This window comes from Aulonocara stuartgranti (assembly GCF_965226115.1).
Source record: "Aulonocara stuartgranti genome assembly, chromosome: 16".
Lineage (NCBI taxonomy): Eukaryota > Metazoa > Chordata > Actinopteri > Cichliformes > Cichlidae > Aulonocara > Aulonocara stuartgranti.
The window spans coordinates 7,671,945-7,689,554 of record NC_138952.1 but is presented as its reverse complement, the minus strand read 5'-3'; the positions used below and the strand labels follow the sequence as shown (position 1 = coordinate 7,689,554).

Here is a 17,610-nt window from a genome sequence, read left to right as displayed (position 1 = left end):
TGCCTAATATCTTTCTGTGTACATATTGGCTGTCTCCCTTTGTTCTTTGTCACATCCTTCCTCATGTTGTGCGTAGTCTCTGTCAGTCTGGTTTGGCTTGTACTTCCTACCCTGCAGCTCCATATTTGTTTTTTCTTTTGTTTTCTTTGCCTTCTTTAACAGTGAGACAAAAGCTGTGATTTTAAGTTTAATTTGTCTGCTGACTCCTGCATCTGGGTCCGCTCTCTGCCCCAGTCCATGATAATAACTTAATTATCTTAAGGATAATTCAAACATAATTTAGGTTATCACAAGAGATTGTGCACTGAACACTCAATCAAACATAACTTTGGTCAGGAAACTGGTTTATTTGTCTTCTCCATGGACTCCCTCCAGAAATGGTATAGTAGAGTGACAAACCATTCAATGAGTGCTGAGCAAAAATCTATGGGAGAATTCTAAAGATGCAATGCAACGATGACAGATGTCCTGCATCTGCCTTAGAAAATCCAACCAATGGTCCAAAATGGAAAGATGTGAGCCAATCACGCTGGTTGTCAGATGCATCCATAGAGCCTCATGACCAGGGATTAAAGTAGGATTTGGCAGGTTGGGGAACCCTAAGATGAGGTGTAGCAGAGCAGCATGGGGAAAATAAATATTTAGATATATACTTAGTAACATAATAATTTGTTAAACTCCAGTAGATTTCTTTGTGCACAGGTTGACCTGTGCTTCTACTCCAAAATTCACTGCTCTCTGAGGATATAAGCATTTATGATGTCTTTACCCTTGACATACACAGTAACATTGCCCATAAACATCACAGCCTGCTTCACACATTTCGCTAGCAGACACATTTTGTGACAAACTGCATAGCTTGTCTCTGTACAGATTCTCCGTCATTCAGATCAGTGTTTCCTAAGGAGCTTGAGATACTGGGCTTCTTTAAGTTTCCCCTGGACTTCTTTAAGTTGAAGATGTTTCCTCTCTCATTCGAGAAGCCTCTTCAGTTCTTAAACTAGAGAGAGAGTCCCAGGTATTTAAACCTTAGTGGAGGTTAAGACAAAAGCTGCTTCATCCCAAGGACAAAGGTCCCAAACACAAGCTAAGCCACATAGTGTATGCTGTGAAGTGCAGTGGGGAGTGCTCAGACCTCTACATGGGAGAAACCTAACATCCACTCCATAAATACATGGCACAACATAGAAAAGCCACCTTGACAGGATAAGACTCAGCTGTTCATGTGCATCTAAAGGATAAAGGTCACTTTTTTCAAAGATCCCAATGTTCACATTTTGGACTGAGAAGACAGATGGTTTGAAAGAGAAGTGTAAGAACCCATGTCCACTATGAACAATGATCTTTGGATAGAGGGTATGGCTTAAGACACCAAGTGTCTGCCACCTACAATGCGTTTCTGAGATCCATTCCCAAGTGCCTCAACCCCCACTCACATCTTGCTTCAGTCCCGTCCAGTCACTTCCTTTCCAAGCTACTTAGACTGCACAGATTGTCATGAGAAGTTTTTGCTAGAGAAATGTAAGAATTGGTAGATATTTTAGGGTGACCAACTGTCTTCTTTTCCCCGGACATGTCCACTTTTCACGTTCTGTCCGGGGCGTCCGGGGGGATTTTCGAGATTGATAAAAATTTCCTTTTCCTATATTCCGACAGAGGACCCATGTGTGAGACGTCATCCCCGAACTGCTGTTTTGTGGGCGCTTGTTCTGCGCTCACAGACGGGACTAACAGCGCGCATCAACGTGCCTAATGATGTTTAAAAGACCCCAAAGCGCAAGTGCATCTTTTCAGACGAACTGCAAAAGAAATTTCCCTCCTACCGACCATAGCTGGACTGGCCATCGGGCATACCGGGCATTTGCTGATGGTGATTGTTTTTTTTACGGGCCAATGGTTTTGTTGTTGTTGTTGTTTTTGTAACGGTATAAACAATGAAAGGTGGTGGATTGGCCAGATGTTTGCAGATGTGTAAAAATAACTCGGTTGTTTGGTGGTGTCTATGTCGTAGCTTCCACAGAGGCCAGCAGACGGATGAGGGAAAGGGGAGACAGGAGGAGGAGAGACTCGAGGCGGCCGAGTGTCGGGTGAACTAAACTTCAGGTAAGAAGTTATGACCTGCAGTCTATCTGGGTCAGATATAAACCAAGTTTAGGTGGAGTTTATTTTCGTTGTGCTGACTTTTTATAGTCAGTTACAATAACTCGTACTGCGTACTAGCTAGCACGACAGAGTTTCTATACAGCTGGGCCGGTGCTATAATGTTACTGATAGTGATATGATATCAGTTTGGATAAGTGGTGAGAAGGAAACATGAAGATGAAACCAGGAGATGTCCTTAATGAATCATCAGAGCTGAACAGGTGATGGAGAAACAGGGTTACCTTTAAGGTGACACGAATGAGTTGAAGGGAAGTTATTAACTGTTTCTGAGAGGCAAATAACACCAGGATCCTTTTCTATGTAGCTGACAGCTGGTAACTGTGGAGGGACGGGTCTAGCAAAGTTTTGCCAGGGGGGCCAGGTAGGGCATTAACAGGGAAAGGGGGGCTCAAAGAAATACTTTTCTTTCTTTTTCTCATTTAAAATGTCTCGCTTTTAATAAATAATTTCCTGAATCTTACAACCAAAGTTTTTATCTGATGTAAAATGTATAGAAATCATACATATACCAACAAGACAGTCTTTATGGCTTTGTCTATAATACCTGGTGGGCCGGTCTCTAGTCAAAATGCACTGGTCAATTTTTTTGTCCCAATCAAGCCTTCATAGCGACCCAGTACTGTTATTTTTTCTTATGCAGATGAGGCATTATTTCTGTACCATTATTAATTCCAGAGGTTTTTAAGTGGGGTTTTTTTGCACTTGTTGACTTGTAAAAGCCTATATGACATATTTTATTTCATAATTCATTAACCGCACAGAGAAGGCTTCTTTTAAATATGTTTAATATGTTTCTTTAAGCAAGTTCTTCATGACTGAGCTAAGTGTCCTCTTTTTTGGAAATCAAAATATGGTCACCCTAAGATATTTGCAATACTTGTTGAGCCTAGATTTCATTATTTTCTTATTAAAAATCAGGTATCTCCATGCTGACAGTCTGCAACATATAAAAAAATTAAGTCACTGACCAGTAATATTGTTAACTGAAGGTGCTGGAACGCCATTGTGAACAGTTCTGTCCCACTTTAACCACCTCTCAATATTTTAGTTAAGTTGAAGTGTAGCTTTTTTTTCATGCTCTTGGTTTGTGCGCATAATGTGAAATAATGAGGTGTATGTCCTATGGAATGAGAAATATGCATTAATAGTAGTGCTCATTGTGACTGTCCAGTCACCTTCGCCTTTACTGAAGCCTCTATCCACATTATTTCATCTTTCATATCATATCATTTTTTGTAAACCTTTTCTTTTCATTACCCCCTAAGAGCATAAAATAAATTTCAGGAAAACTAAACTTTATTTTTCCCCCACTTTGGAGCCAAAATGGCAACTAGAAGAACAGTAAAGATACATTGTAAAGTCACACAGATTCAGCTGCTCAGATATCGTAACCTTGATATAAAGCACTTGGTTATGGTGTTATTGCTACATGCGATACCTCTGCAGTTGAGAAGAACATGCTGATAGGTGGGACTGAGCACAGCATCATGGTAGGAGCATGTTGATTTGAAAAGGGAGCAGGTTAGGCATTCTTTATGAAACGGATCCACACTGGAGACCCTGTTTAAAGAGAACAACATATAGCTGAGTGAGAACAAAACAAGTCTAGTATAGATGATTTATATTTTCTGAGTTGTAATCAGTCTATTTAGCTGCAGACAAAAGATAAAATGAGGAAAAGTAAGACATGGTAATTTGAAATGGACTTTCATTCAACTGTTTTAATGTATGACATCAAATTCTTACACACAAAGAGAAATGACATATTTTCATCATGTTTCTTACACTGATATTATTCACTAGCTTATAAATCATTATCTCACTGCTCTGTCCTGTTCTACAATAGTTTATGGGCCCCCAGAGTGCAGAATAAAATCTATTCATCACAAAGCTAGATTAGTGCTACTGCCATGCTTTCATAACAGTGAATCAACTAGAATTTTGGAGATTTGTGTGCCAAAATATAAAAGAAAATGTTGCATCATTTTTGGTTTGATGCGGAGGATGAAAAAGCTACACTTTCCTATCTGTGCATTCACCAAACACTTTATAAGGATCACTATTCTGATGCTGCCTGGACTGTTGACACCGATCATGTTTGGTTCATGGATTCATGCTGTTTGATACTGACACACCATCTGCGGTCCAGCAGAAATCATCAGACCAGGTTACAGTTTTCACTCTAAAGCTGTCCACTTGAGCTTCACATTTCTGTTCGTAGCTGACAAGAGTGAAAGATAACATGATCTTTTGCTGTTGTAGGCCTTTAACCTCAACTTTGGATGTGTTGTTCAGTTTGAACTGCTTTTTTGCTCATCACAGTAGTAACAGGTAATAATATGACATCCAAAGGCTTCTGTAGCCTAGTAGCTTTTCTGTCAGTTCCAACGAGTCTGGCCATTCTCCTTCAACCTCTTATAGACGCAACATTCCTATTTTGGATCTTCTGCTCCCTGTATATTTGTGCCAGCAGGCTCACTAAACTCCTTTAGGCCTAACTGTTGTGGTAGAAATCCCAGGAAATCTTTTTTTTTTTTTCAGAAATACACAAAATAGCCTAGTTGACACCAACAATAATACTGCACTCAAAGTACCTAAGATCCATTCTGACTTTAATTTGAAGTATAACCAAAACTCATCACCTGTACTGTATCTACAGACCTGTCTCCATTGCATTGCTGATACTTATTGGATGACCGGATATTTGCAGGTGCTTTGGTGTTGTCTAGCGCTATCACCTCAGCATGTGGACTTTTATTTCTTTAATCCATATGCAAGCCACAGTGAAAAATGCCAGTTTTGGTTTTGCATAGGTAACATGGCATCCAAAAGATTTCCACTAGATTTAACCTGCCTGGTGTCCGATGCAATAGTTTTTGGTTAATTGTACAAAGGCCGATCCAACAAGACTGTGCTTCAGTTTTGTTTTTTCTTTTAATGAAAGAAAGAATGGCTTCACGTTTGCTGAAAGTTATCATGAAGTCTTATCACAGAGTTCAAAAACCAGTGGGTGATGTCATTGCCTGTGTCTTAACTAATCTGCTTAGAATTTTGTAAACTAAGTTTTAGTAAGAAACCAATTAAAGGTATTTCCACAACATCATATAGTTGCTTCATGTGTGATTGTGTCTTCATGCGAAAACTGAGTAATTGCTGAGGTACCTGTACAAGTGATGTTGAGTAGCTCCTGTCTCTGTACTCAGGTAATAACTGAAAGACATAAACTTAATCAGCTGCAAAGAATTATCATAGTGTAAATCTTACAGTGTCAGTAACTTATGCTTACACAGAGTTTGTGCCCTCGTCATAGGCCAGAATTTGAGAGACTTCCCAGCTTCCTGAGGTCAGGTGCCGCATGTTTACTTCTTGACTGTCAGACTGAGAAAAGTAAGAAAGAACACAACAAAACAGAGAAACTATGTTAGCATGACTTCTATTGCACTCTGTGTACCTAAAGGTGTTAACGTTACTACCTAACCCTTTTATTCAATCTCAGACTTTGCTTATTATCTCTGCAGGAAGATGCATTAATCTGGCACACAGTATTGCTTCCAGTGGAACTACCATAAAACACTGTGCTTAATTTTTTCAAGTAAATGTATTCTTTAGTATCTGGTGTTTCAGGAAATGCAGTTAGGATGTAATTTAAAATGATGAGACTTCCAAATGGAATCATATGAACTGCATGAATAATTGTAAGCCCTTTCCTGTGGGCATGACAGATAAGGGAACAAAAATAAACAAGCACACCAACATAAAGCTTTTAACTGGAAACTGAAAACACCTGAGTAAATGTATTCATTTCATTAAAAGTTTTACTTGGTTGGAGATCATAGTGATATGGTTGAATGTCCCGCTGCCACCGTGCTTCAAGGGCATGGTGATGAATAATGTTGTGCAGTCCTTGGAAAACACTGGCTCCTCCCTCTAGGAAAAAAAATAAACAAAAAATGTATGATATCATTACGAAGAAAATAACTGGAGCATCATTTCACTTTCATTAGTTTAATTTCAAATAGAATGACAGCATTAGAAGGTTTCCTTCTAATGCTGTCATTTTTTGTCGTCTTACAAAAAATGATTATAAGAGAATCGGTCATTATAGCCACCTTATCATTTTTGCATCCCAATTGATCTGCCATATTTCCATTCACTTTGTTTATTTATTTATATAGCACCAATTCACAACAACAGTTACCTGAAGGAGCTTTATATTGTAAGGTAAACACCCTTCAGTAATACAGAGAAAAGTCCAAGAATCAGATAAAGCCCTATGGACAAGTGTTCTGGCAACAGTGGGAAGGAAAAACTCCCCTTTCACAGGAAGAAACCTTCAGCAGAACCAGGCCTGGAGAGGAGCAGCCATCTGCAGTCACTAGTTTGGAGGTCCTAAGTAAGATCAGTGCAGTGCAATAAGATCAGGTATTTATTACTTTCTTTTACTGTTTATTCAAATGAGCAATGTCTCACTGTTAAAAGGTTAACTTTTGTTGTGACAAAAGAGGGGAACAGAAAATCTAGTTTCTGTACAAGTGGAATGTCTCCACTCCTACAGTGATGTCAGCAAGGTCAGCTAGCAAGATAACAGCCCAACCTTTACATTGTGGAAGTATTTGATAGGGTGACAAGTAATGATTATACTTATCTGTCAGCAGCTACAGAGCATGCTAAAGAGCTCTACTTCATATTTTAAAGAACCACCTAGAAGCTAAGAAAAACTAGTTCACAGCTACAGGTCAGAAAGAGCAACTGTTAGTTTTCTGCTGAGGCTCTCAATCTAAGGGAAATGAATGAGGTTATCACTCGTTACTGGGTGGAGAAAATGCCTCTAATCTTTGCAAGCTAAATACAAAGCATTGTTAGCTGATATATGTATAGATATATAATATATAATCAGCTATATATAGAATTAAAATATATGTGTCCCATAACATTAAATTAAAAGTAAGTAGTATCTTAAAAGCATTTCTTACAAAAAAATAAATGAAGAAAAAAACTATTTAGGATGTCACTGACTAAAGTCCTCACCTGACGATCCAGCCACTTGTCCGATGTCATCACATGTTTCTGAATTGAAAAGATAAATAAGGTTATAAAACCTGTATATATTTACTATGTTTTTGAAGATTAAGGAATTATCGATGATAATTAGGTTTCTAACCTTTGTACAGATGTCTTGTGTTACATCACACAGTGAAAGAATAGACATGTTTTGAGCTCGATTCACCCAGCGTACGCTCAGTCTCTCTTTTGTCACCCACTTCACCATGGTAATGTAAAACTCACTAGGGAAGACAAGCAAATGGTGTCTAAAACAAGCCCGAATCATCAAAATTTTAGTGTTACGTCCCATAAACGGGTTAAGTCATACCTTTTCTCAAAACTGTCAGGAGGTTTCAGTTCAGTTGTGAGAGCGCTGCCATCCAGAGTGACGACATAGAGTCTGACAGACGGATTGATTTGGCACATCTAAAGTGAACACACCATAACTTTATCATTATATTCAGGATCCTAATCAAATCTGATGTAAAAACCCACAATACACTGCACACAACGAAGGGATCGGAGTCAACACTGAGTAATTGTTTGCTATTTTTATGTGCTTTCATTTATGCCAATAGGACTTCACAAGGGAATACAATGAGAATATTAAAAAGGTAGACAACAAACTGTGCTGCGTACTGTGCAGCCCCTTGGGCATGTCAGTTGTTTCCCTTCACTTAAGCATCCTTCAAAAATGGAGCTCATTAGTCTATATGACAAAGGAAATCTCAAAAATACAAAGCAACACATCACAAAGATGACAGTAATTTGTCGTAATTCATGTCTTCTCCAATCCTTCACTTTCTTTTCTTGTGAAGATACATTTTTTGGGGGGGAAAACTCCATCCTGTTCTGTTGATCACATTTGCCACATAAAGGTAAGACATGATAGAGCAGTAATTTGATGAAATAAGCACATCTGAAAACTAGCAAGAGTAATGTTTTTTATATACTTTCTACTACTGTAACCCAGTAACTTACTACTTTGTAGTTTATGTAACCAGTGATAATCAAAATATTGAGAGATGATTACCAACTGTCTTTTATCTTAAGGTCCCTTCAGCCAGAACCCCAAACCCTCAACAACAACTTTAATGTTTTTAGCTGAGGTGGCCTTGTTATAATTTTGTGTTTAGCAATTCTAAGTCATAGTTAACCATTTTAACCATCCATCCGTCCGTGCATCCATACATTTTTTAAGCACTTATCCTGTCAGGGGCTGGGTCTGTGACCCAACGTTTTGAGTTTATTTTGTATTTTTGATTTTCTTATGTTACCTGCATGAATGCAAACTTGTGTTGTTATTTAGTTAGGGTTTAGTTGAGTGGTATTGTAGTCTATGTTTCATCTATGTCTTAGCCTTCATGAGTCTTTTCCTGTTTGTCATGTGTGAGCTCCTTGTCTATGCAGGTTCCCCTTGTGTTTCCCTCTCCCTCTTGTCTCCCTTATCCGTTGCCCATGTCCTTCTCCCTGTGTTCCTTTCTGTTCCCCGAGTCTGTCATGTAATTCATGTCTGTGTGTTCCACGTCCTATTGTCAAGTTTGGTTGTCATGTCTGTGTCTCTCTATGTTTCCTGTTTTCATTTGAAAAGGTCTAGTGTTTCCATGTTCAGTGTGTCTCCCCAGCTGTTTCTGCTTCCTTCATTACCCTTCTGTGTATTTAAGTCCTCTATCTCCCTCTGTTCTTTGTTGGGTTGTCTGTTGTCTCCACGTCAAGTCATGTCACAGAGTTTTATTTCTACTGCTCAGTTTCATGTTTCCCATGTACGTGTTCAGTTTGATTCAGTTCCGTCTTTCCCTTTTCTGCTTTTGGATTCGCCGTACAAACACCCCGGCTATTCCGGCCATAAAATATCAAGTTGGAAGGTGGGTGTAGCTTAGCCCTTCCTCTCATAGGGTAAGAGGTAGTATACTGTCTGTACTGGTTGCCAATTTCTCACAGTAGTGAACTGTATCCTATCATATTTGTTACATTAATTTCACTTGTTAATCTGTTTGCAGCTGTTAACGACCAATATACATTTCTTTAGATACCTACTTTATTTGTTCCTTTAGCAGTGAAACCATTAGCAAACCATGCTTTTAGCAAAATTTGCATATGCAACTGTACCAATGCTGGTTTACCTTTAAACATACAACGTCTACCTCTAAACTGTTTAAGCACTCACAAAAATCCCCTCTGTCAAACTGCAATTTTATATCCCATTTAGGAGATTCGCTTTAATACTCTGAGCACCACAACTGCTCAGCTGTGTTCAGAAAAAGTGTGGCTTCAGTTAAAATCTGCCTGATCACAACTTTAACCATGCACATTAAAAACTTATACTTTGGATTTGTTCAAATATGATGCTAAGGAGTTCTGACTAATGATTCATTAAGTCAGGAGTGGGACTGTGCTATCTACTATCAATGTAATTATCAAATTTAAGCATGCTAACATGATAAAATGAGATGATGAATATTAAAAACAACACATAAATGCAAACATTTTTATGGTGAGCTGCTTAGCTTTCAGCTCAAATGACCTGTTTGTACAGAAACTTACACTCCCAAAATCCAACCGACCACATAGGCTGGTTAATGGCTCATTTTTCTCTTAAATTATTTGCCTATAAAAACAAACCATAGCAATATCATCGATTGTGGACTGAGTTATGATACAATTCTTGAGACGACTTTAATACTGCATTTCCAATGTGCATCTCTGGCCTTGTTGTTCACACATTGAGGCTGGTCAGGAAAATCTAGCATAGGCCAGGGTGCAGTGTGGAACAGTTTGTCACTATTAATAATGTGTCCATAAAAGACTCCCACTGGGGTGTGCTTTTTACCATGTATTCACTCACAGAGGAGACACCCACACAAATGTATCCCAGAGTGACTGGCCCAGAGGTATAACTGTCAGACTGCCGAGCAGCATCACTGCTCCCAAAGACAAAATGAATGAGAAAGCAATTAAATCTCTGCTTCATTTAGTCCCATAATATCTCAACTCTGACCTCTCTCAAGGGTGTAAGCAACAAAATGTCAATGTAGGTTTTTTTTTATTCACTGGATGGGCAATTCTAAGATCAGGAGCAGTGCTTCATTAACAACACATCTTCCTTCCATTCCTCCCCATCTGTGGTCAGGTCTAAACCAACAAATGAGGTTGCCCTCCACCTTATGACCCTCATTCTGACAGTTTTCCTCAACCAATCTCCCATCTAAAAGGCATTTGATACGCTAAACATCCACATCAAGAGATGGGAGGTGTGTTAACTTGCCTTGCTGAAGCGTATCATGCTTGTTTCCCTCCCAGTGCCACAGATTCCTGCAGCCATCCCTCTTCAAAGGGAGCAAGGCAGCGCTAGCATGAATTAAACAACAAAAGGATTCGCTAACCTTTATGGATCAGCTTAAGGAGAGAGCCAGTAGTTGTATTACTGATCGCACCGGTTTGATACAATATAGCTGCAATAAAAAAGAACACTATCCTCTTTTCAGGTTATAGTGGATTCAGCTGGTTATACAGTACCAACTACTCTAAATGCAGGTTATTCTGGGTGGAACAGCACATCTGAGCCTAGCATCAGAGCAGTGATGTCAAGTTTTTACTACCTTTAATTTTATAATTAAACACAGTTTAAGCTTGACTTTTATGAGTCCCACCTTTGGATAAGGATACTCTTTCCCTCTAGGGTAAAGGGAGCCTGTGAAACGGGGGAGGAACATTGTAGGGACCAGGGAGTCGTTGATGGTGAGGTAAGCCAATCTGGAGCCGTCTGGTGACCACCAGTGGGCCACCTGAGTGTGCAGTACCATCTCTGCAAAGACAAACCAAAACAATCTGAAAGCCCAAGTCAAAAGAAATGGAAGTTTAATGAGTTATTTTTTTAAATGCAATGTACACAATACTCAGATTTTTACATCAACTTTTTAAAATTAAATGAAAAGTGGTGAGACTTTAAACAAAGTACAGTTTTACTGCATAAAAATAAAAAATATTATTTGCATTTATTTGGATGCATTTACAATAAAACAAACTCAAATAATAAAACGCACAGATAATAGTCCTATCAGGTTGGTTTGAACTTAAACTGTAACTGTATCCAAGATCTGCTACAATAAAACACTCATTCTGGTCCTGATCTTTGGGCAGTTGAAGTCTGTATATGAAAAGAAGCTTATTTTTGTAAAAGATTATGTCATGATCCACCAGTGGCTGTCCTGGGGTGTGTTGCCTGACTCCAGTGGTCACCTGATCTTCACAGACATGCACACGCATGTGTGGCTTATCACGGCTGATAAACACCAACCATACTTAAGGAGCCTGGTTGGAGTGGTGTGCCTCACTGGAGCATTGCACTTACTAGTGTTAGTGTACCCTGGCTTAGTCTCTTGTTGATCTCCCTGTGTTCCTGAGTGTTTCTCTGATATCTGTCTCAATCTCCCTTGTATAGACCTGAACCTGTCTTCCCTGGACCCTTCCCAGTTGAGCATTCACTCTCCAGAGTGAGCGTAGTGTTGGAGTGGACGGTGTGGAATCTGGATTTGGATTGTACATAGTGGAGTGTGAGCGTGTGTTCCCCTTTTCCCACCTCTGGACCTAGCCTTGGAATCCCTGGAGCCCTCTTCTCCCCATCTCACTGTACATATGTACATATCACCGGTGTTGTAAATAAACCCACTTGTTTGATTGCACAGTTCAGAGTCCTGCCTTTTGAGTCCAGTGCCAGCATACATGACAGATTGAAGAAGACTTAGGTTAGGGACTTCTAAAATCAGTTTGCTTCTGTTGTTACCTCATGTCGATCTCATCAGCAGTGATCTGAAGAACCTTTTGCCCATATAGAGGTTTCTTTCCACAGCTGCATACATGTTGCCTTCTTAATAAGTGGTTACTGTACATTATTGCACATTACTAAGGCTGAGTGGGACTACCACATCCATTTCTCCTATAATTTCTCCATGATGACCAATGAGTTTGAAATTCAGCGTCTTTTTTCTGTTTTTGTTCTCTACCAGGTAAATATCTGTCTGAAGGTAATATCTGTCTGTTCAGCACTTAAAAATAAACGTTTTAACAGACATTTTATGTAAAACATCAGCAAGGAGCTACACAATGAAACTCTGAAAAGTCTAACACTACAAAGCTTAAAAGTGGCAGAAGGTTTGGACAGAAGTTCTCTGAAGGTTCTTTGAGTGAGTTGAACTAGTTATCACCAAACCTGCAGGCCAGTGTCTGTATTTAGTGGTGACTTGAACAAAACTGCATTGCTGATTGCAGGGGGATGATGAATACACAACAACATCAACAACAGGAAAATGTCTGACAATGTTTGTGGAACGTTTCATTCAGATTGGCCTGCTTGTTGATGAGGAGATATGGTACATACTTCTTATAATAGGATGTTAATATATGTTTAGGATTTAACATTAAGATAATAATAGAAAAAGAAAAGATAGTAGTACATTAAGTATAGTATAGTAGATTAAGATAGGATGGTACAAATCAAACAAAAACAATGTAGTCCATAAAAAAATGATCTTAGTGTTTGTACTTTCATTACAAAGATTTCTTGAAGAGGCATGCAGAATCTTACAGAATAGTAGCTGTGAACTAAAAAGCAGAAACTTTTCTGTGGCAGTTTGCGACCCTGCAGCCTCATACTTACCCTCATAGAGCCAGTCTGAGATGCCATTGAAGACAACCCCCTCCTCCCCAGATGATGTGAGCCTCCACGAGCTGCTCTGAACATCCATTTGGTAGTAGATGTTGTTTTCAAATATGTACACCTGTGGAATAGAGGAAATAAAAAAGTTAATGTATTAAGTAAACAAAAGAGAGAAGATACCGTAATGTATGAAAACAAGAGAAAGATAATACCAGCTTGTATTTATGTCCCCAAGCTTGATTTATTTCATGTATTTTAAGATGCATTGCTTTTTAGACATGTACTAGTTTTAAAATTATGGCCCAATTTCTTTTTGGGCCAAGGTGATGGAACACCTCCACTGAACAAATAGGTAAAGGATCACTGCGACTGGTCCATTGATAAAAACACACTCAGAGAGTGGCTCATCTAACACAGATAAATATGGGAGAGCTCATAAGTAATGAAAACTACTTTGTCATTAGCACCGTGACACACTGCTGCAGGGCTTCCTGGTGAACAGTTTCCACTGGGGGCAGGTATAAATACTGAGGAAACGAGATAAATATGCTATCGAATGCTTAATTACCTTCCTTGTCTTCACTGGAGAAAATAATGGACTGATTATTCGGTGCATGATGCATGGCACGTTGGAGGCATTACTCACACAGAGAGCTCCAGTCGCCCAACAAGATGTCTTTCAGCAACAGCTTGATTAGTGAAACTGACTTCTCCTCACAATAATTGTTTGGTTTAAGGGTAGTTTGTCTGTTCTCTCAAGTCACAAACAATCTTTATTCAGGATTTTGTTTTGTTTTTTCTCCCTGCTGAGCAAAGAAAAATTTCAAACCTTTGTGCATGCATAAAGGCCTGGGCTCCATCTCATTCTGTTCACAGATCTTTGAGTTCTTTTGCTGATCACTTTCTCCACTGATTGCATCATCGTGTGATGTATAAAATATCAAAAACTAGTTTATATTCTGGTCCTGATGGCTTAGGATTTGAATGCTTAGTTAATAGATTCGAGTTTGGGTTTCTGTATTCCAGTATTTGAAGCATTGGCTGTTATTTTTTGAGGGTTAATTCTTGTGTTGATTATATTTTGGATCTTTGTCCTAATCTTATGTCTTAACCCTGTAAAACATGATTCATGAAATAATAAGAAGATTTACATCACTCTTGCCTGTCCAGTGTTCTTCTATATTTTATTTTGTGTGAGTTTCCTTCTCTTTGTGACCACTTCCTGCTTTGCTTTGATAGTTTGCTGCTGTCTCTCGTGTTTGACTTTTACTTTTTCCCTGCTATTGTCTTGATTATCTTCAACCATGCCTGCTTTCCTTCCAGATTCTCACTCGGTCCTCCTCAGTGTGTGCGTATGTGTGTGTATAATGCTATCCTTCCCTTTAGTCCAGGTCTTTATTTCTGTCCATCTGTGAAGCATCTGTGTCCTTCCCATGGTGCTCGATACTTTGCATTATTTAGTGTGTGGGTTTGGATTTCTAGTTTTTTTTTCTTTTTCTTTTGTTTTCTTTTTTTTGTTTTTTTGCATTCTGAACTGAATAGCTTTTATTGCATCTTTGAATCCACAAATATTAACAGTTTGACCCTCTGAGATCTATGTAATAATCATAACTATATACATTTGAAGAAGGCAAAATTGACTTGTTGTTGTTAAAATGTTAAAAAATGTTAGTTAGCTTTTGATATAAATAAATAAATACAAAAATAAACACCAAAATACTAAATATTTTGATTGCACTGGGGCTAGACTTCACAGAGAAAAATGAGAAAAACAAGCCAATTACAGTGTTTTTTTTTCCTATAATGACTTATCGAAACTTTGACTTCATAATGATCTAAAAGCAACAATTCTAAATGGAGATGCAAAAAAAATCTTTTTCATTTCTGATTGAAAATGAATGACATTATGTTTGCTTTTGCTTTTTTAGCTTGACAATTGATTTGTGTCGCAATTATTTCTAAATGCCTGAAGCCTAAAGCAATGTTAAGAAATTCATGATGGGATGGGATATAGCTCATTTGCAGTCTGGGTGGTCACTGGAAAAGCTTAAACTTGTATATCAAATTACATTTTATATAGTTTATGATTTCTGACTCTTCAAGGATGATTTATTTATGCATTGTTTTTCATATCCAGAGGCAGGATTTTATTGTGAATATTTTGCATGCATTTGTTTAACTGTAATATTTATGAGATGAAAAGAATTATGGGCTGGAATGATCTGTGCTGCAATGGCTGAGGAAGAGATGCATACCAAATAAATGCAGTGTGATAAGTTACATTTAACGGGTTGCAATCAGTGGTTAAATAGATGTTGAATAATGGATTGGTTTTGAATGTGTCCAGTTTGAAGCCTTTGCTTTGCTTTGCTTATCTTTCCTTGTCCATACTTTTATCTTGCTGTCATTCTGATACAAGTTCATCTTGGTTTCATTTCTCCAAGGATTGTTTTCTCTTTCTGAACTCTGCAGGCTCTTTCAGATGTTCTCTGGCACATTCTAATCTTGCCTTATTGTTTCTGAGTTTATCCGGTGTTTTAATAATAATAATAATAATGGATACTTTATTGATCCCCATGGGGAAATTACTTGTTTTTCTCTGCATTTGACCCATTCACTCAGTGAAGCAGTGGGCAGCCCACTAAGCAGGCGCCCGGGGAGCAGTGTGTAGGGACGGTACCTTGCTCAGGGGTACCTCAGGGTAGCCGTTAAGTGGATTCGAACCGCCGACCTTCCGATCATGGGGCGACCACTTTACCTACTGAGCTATCCCTGCCCTTTGGAGCCTTTTGTATTTCCATTCATAAAAGTATCTCTGGACTGTAGACAGAAAACGATGCACAAGAATGTTCTTCACTCAGTTAGATGTTGTGAAGGGGTCCTTGTTGTGTCCATTTCTTGTTTTAAAGAATGAACCAGATTCTTGATTTTATCTCTGTGACAGATTTGTTTAAAGTTTCTTTGTCCCAGTGATTGCATCTCTAACTTGCCTTGACATTCCTGTGGACCTCATATTGAGAGCTTCAGTGAATAACAAAACTGCTCATCAATCAGTTATTCAGTCTTTTTTGAGCCTCTGAAAGTGTGGGGCTGTGTATAAAACCCTTTAACAACAGTTTTACATCAACATTACATTTTAAATTTTTGGTGGACTTCAGGAAGAACAGCTTTGCTTTAGCTAATGTGACAACCTATAAACCAAGCATCCAGGAAAGCCTATGGAAACCAAGGGAATAAATCCTGAGGTAAACTAACCACTGAATCAATAAAAGCTTAAGAATATAATTCAAGCATGGTTGTTTTAAGATTTAGTGACCTTTATAAAGCTCTACAGTCACTTACCAGTTGTTGACCCCGAACACCCCATGAAGCAAACTGGAGCACTGAGTCAGACACCTCTGGAGGATTGAGCTCCCGCACCTCCCTGATGTAATGGTAATGATAAAAGTATCACAAAATCAGTCTAGCAATCACTGACACACTGTCATTGAAATCTCAGTGAGGTGAACATTAGCTCTGCACTATCAGTTTAACTTTTAACCTATATTATATAAGATTATATTCATCTGTTAAAGATAGCATGCTGACATTTTTGTCCTAAGATGTGTGACACTGGTGCTCTTAAAGGATGGTCAACTGAAAAAGAAATCATCCCATTATATTATTTAGGATTTATTTCTATGTTTCCTTACCTTGTGTATAGATTGTAGAGGAGGTATGATGCCAGGAAAGAGTGCTGGTAGACCTAAAAATAAAACACACAAACAAAAATTTTTTTCAGCAAATGTCAGCAAATTCACATTCTGAGACTAATGTAGAAAACACACCACAAAATATTTTTGACATTTTTCATGGTATTTTAGTCGTCTTTATTCTCTTGGAGACTGCTAATAACAGTGTGATATGCTGTTTATGTGCAAATAAGACACACATGCAACCATTTCAATTTGGTGAGGAAACTATAGTCTCCAATGGGATATGGCAGCTGAACTGTTGATTGCAGGGTAGTGCTTTAGTTCTTTTAATTGGTAATTCTGCTTTCATTCACAAAAGAGAACACAAGTTAATGAAACATTTTGGCTTTCTATTGAAGCAAGAGAGAAGTCTGAATGTACTAGAATTTTTTTCACGTAAAATGCTGCTAATTTTGTTTTCCAAGGGTTGACAACTAGTTATTGTTTATATAAAGGATATAGCTGCAGTTTAAAAAAATTATTTACTTTTCATCAGTGTGCTTCTGCTTCATCTGTAGACCTGTGATACTTGTGCAGCCTCAAATTCTCTGTATTTAATTGGACAGTGACAGGAATAACACAGGATGGTTTCTAGTTTTAGATAAATTACAGTGAAATGGTAACAATGCTTTACTCTTCTGTCATAGAACCTATGATGAGAGTACTTTATCACACAATGCAGCTGACACTCTGGGGCAACAGCTGTGATTGGATTGCATTAGTGGCACTTAAGCCTGACAATTGCCATTTAAAAAAATATGAAAACAACAAATTGGTCTCTGGAATAGATTTGTATTGAAGTAATCTGATACGTCTAGTAAATAAAAACTTAAAATCTGACAAAAACTAAGAGAGGATGGAAAACTGAGGAAATATTTGAAAGCAGTGAGAGTAAACCGAAACAAGAAGGTTACAAACTGAATAACTGAAGAATGAACTTTGATTGACTGATTGATTGATAATACTTTATTCATCCCGAGGGAAATGAATGATTTGATTTGATGTTTCTTTGAT

The 17,610-nt window shown here is 38.2% G+C and overlaps 1 protein-coding gene across 3 annotated transcripts in view; it reads right to left on the bottom strand.

Moving 5' to 3' along the window:
• Positions 1 to 17,610, bottom strand: part of LOC309691549 (inactive dipeptidyl peptidase 10) — a 141,802-nt gene that overhangs the window by 21,373 nt on the left and 102,819 nt on the right. For all 3 annotated transcript variants that reach the window (XM_082509277.1, XM_082509279.1, XM_082509278.1), the window contains exons 6-16: positions 16,555 to 16,607; positions 16,205 to 16,286; positions 12,863 to 12,983; positions 10,857 to 11,011; positions 7,535 to 7,632; positions 7,325 to 7,448; positions 7,192 to 7,230; positions 5,983 to 6,090; positions 5,450 to 5,541; positions 5,326 to 5,373; positions 3,602 to 3,723 (exon numbers count right to left, since the gene is read on the bottom strand). In XM_082509277.1, coding sequence (XP_082365403.1) covers positions 3,602 to 3,723; positions 5,326 to 5,373; positions 5,450 to 5,541; positions 5,983 to 6,090; positions 7,192 to 7,230; positions 7,325 to 7,448; positions 7,535 to 7,632; positions 10,857 to 11,011; positions 12,863 to 12,983; positions 16,205 to 16,286; positions 16,555 to 16,607 — 1,042 coding nt within the window. The remainder of the gene's footprint in view (positions 1 to 3,601; positions 3,724 to 5,325; positions 5,374 to 5,449; positions 5,542 to 5,982; positions 6,091 to 7,191; positions 7,231 to 7,324; positions 7,449 to 7,534; positions 7,633 to 10,856; positions 11,012 to 12,862; positions 12,984 to 16,204; positions 16,287 to 16,554; positions 16,608 to 17,610) is intronic.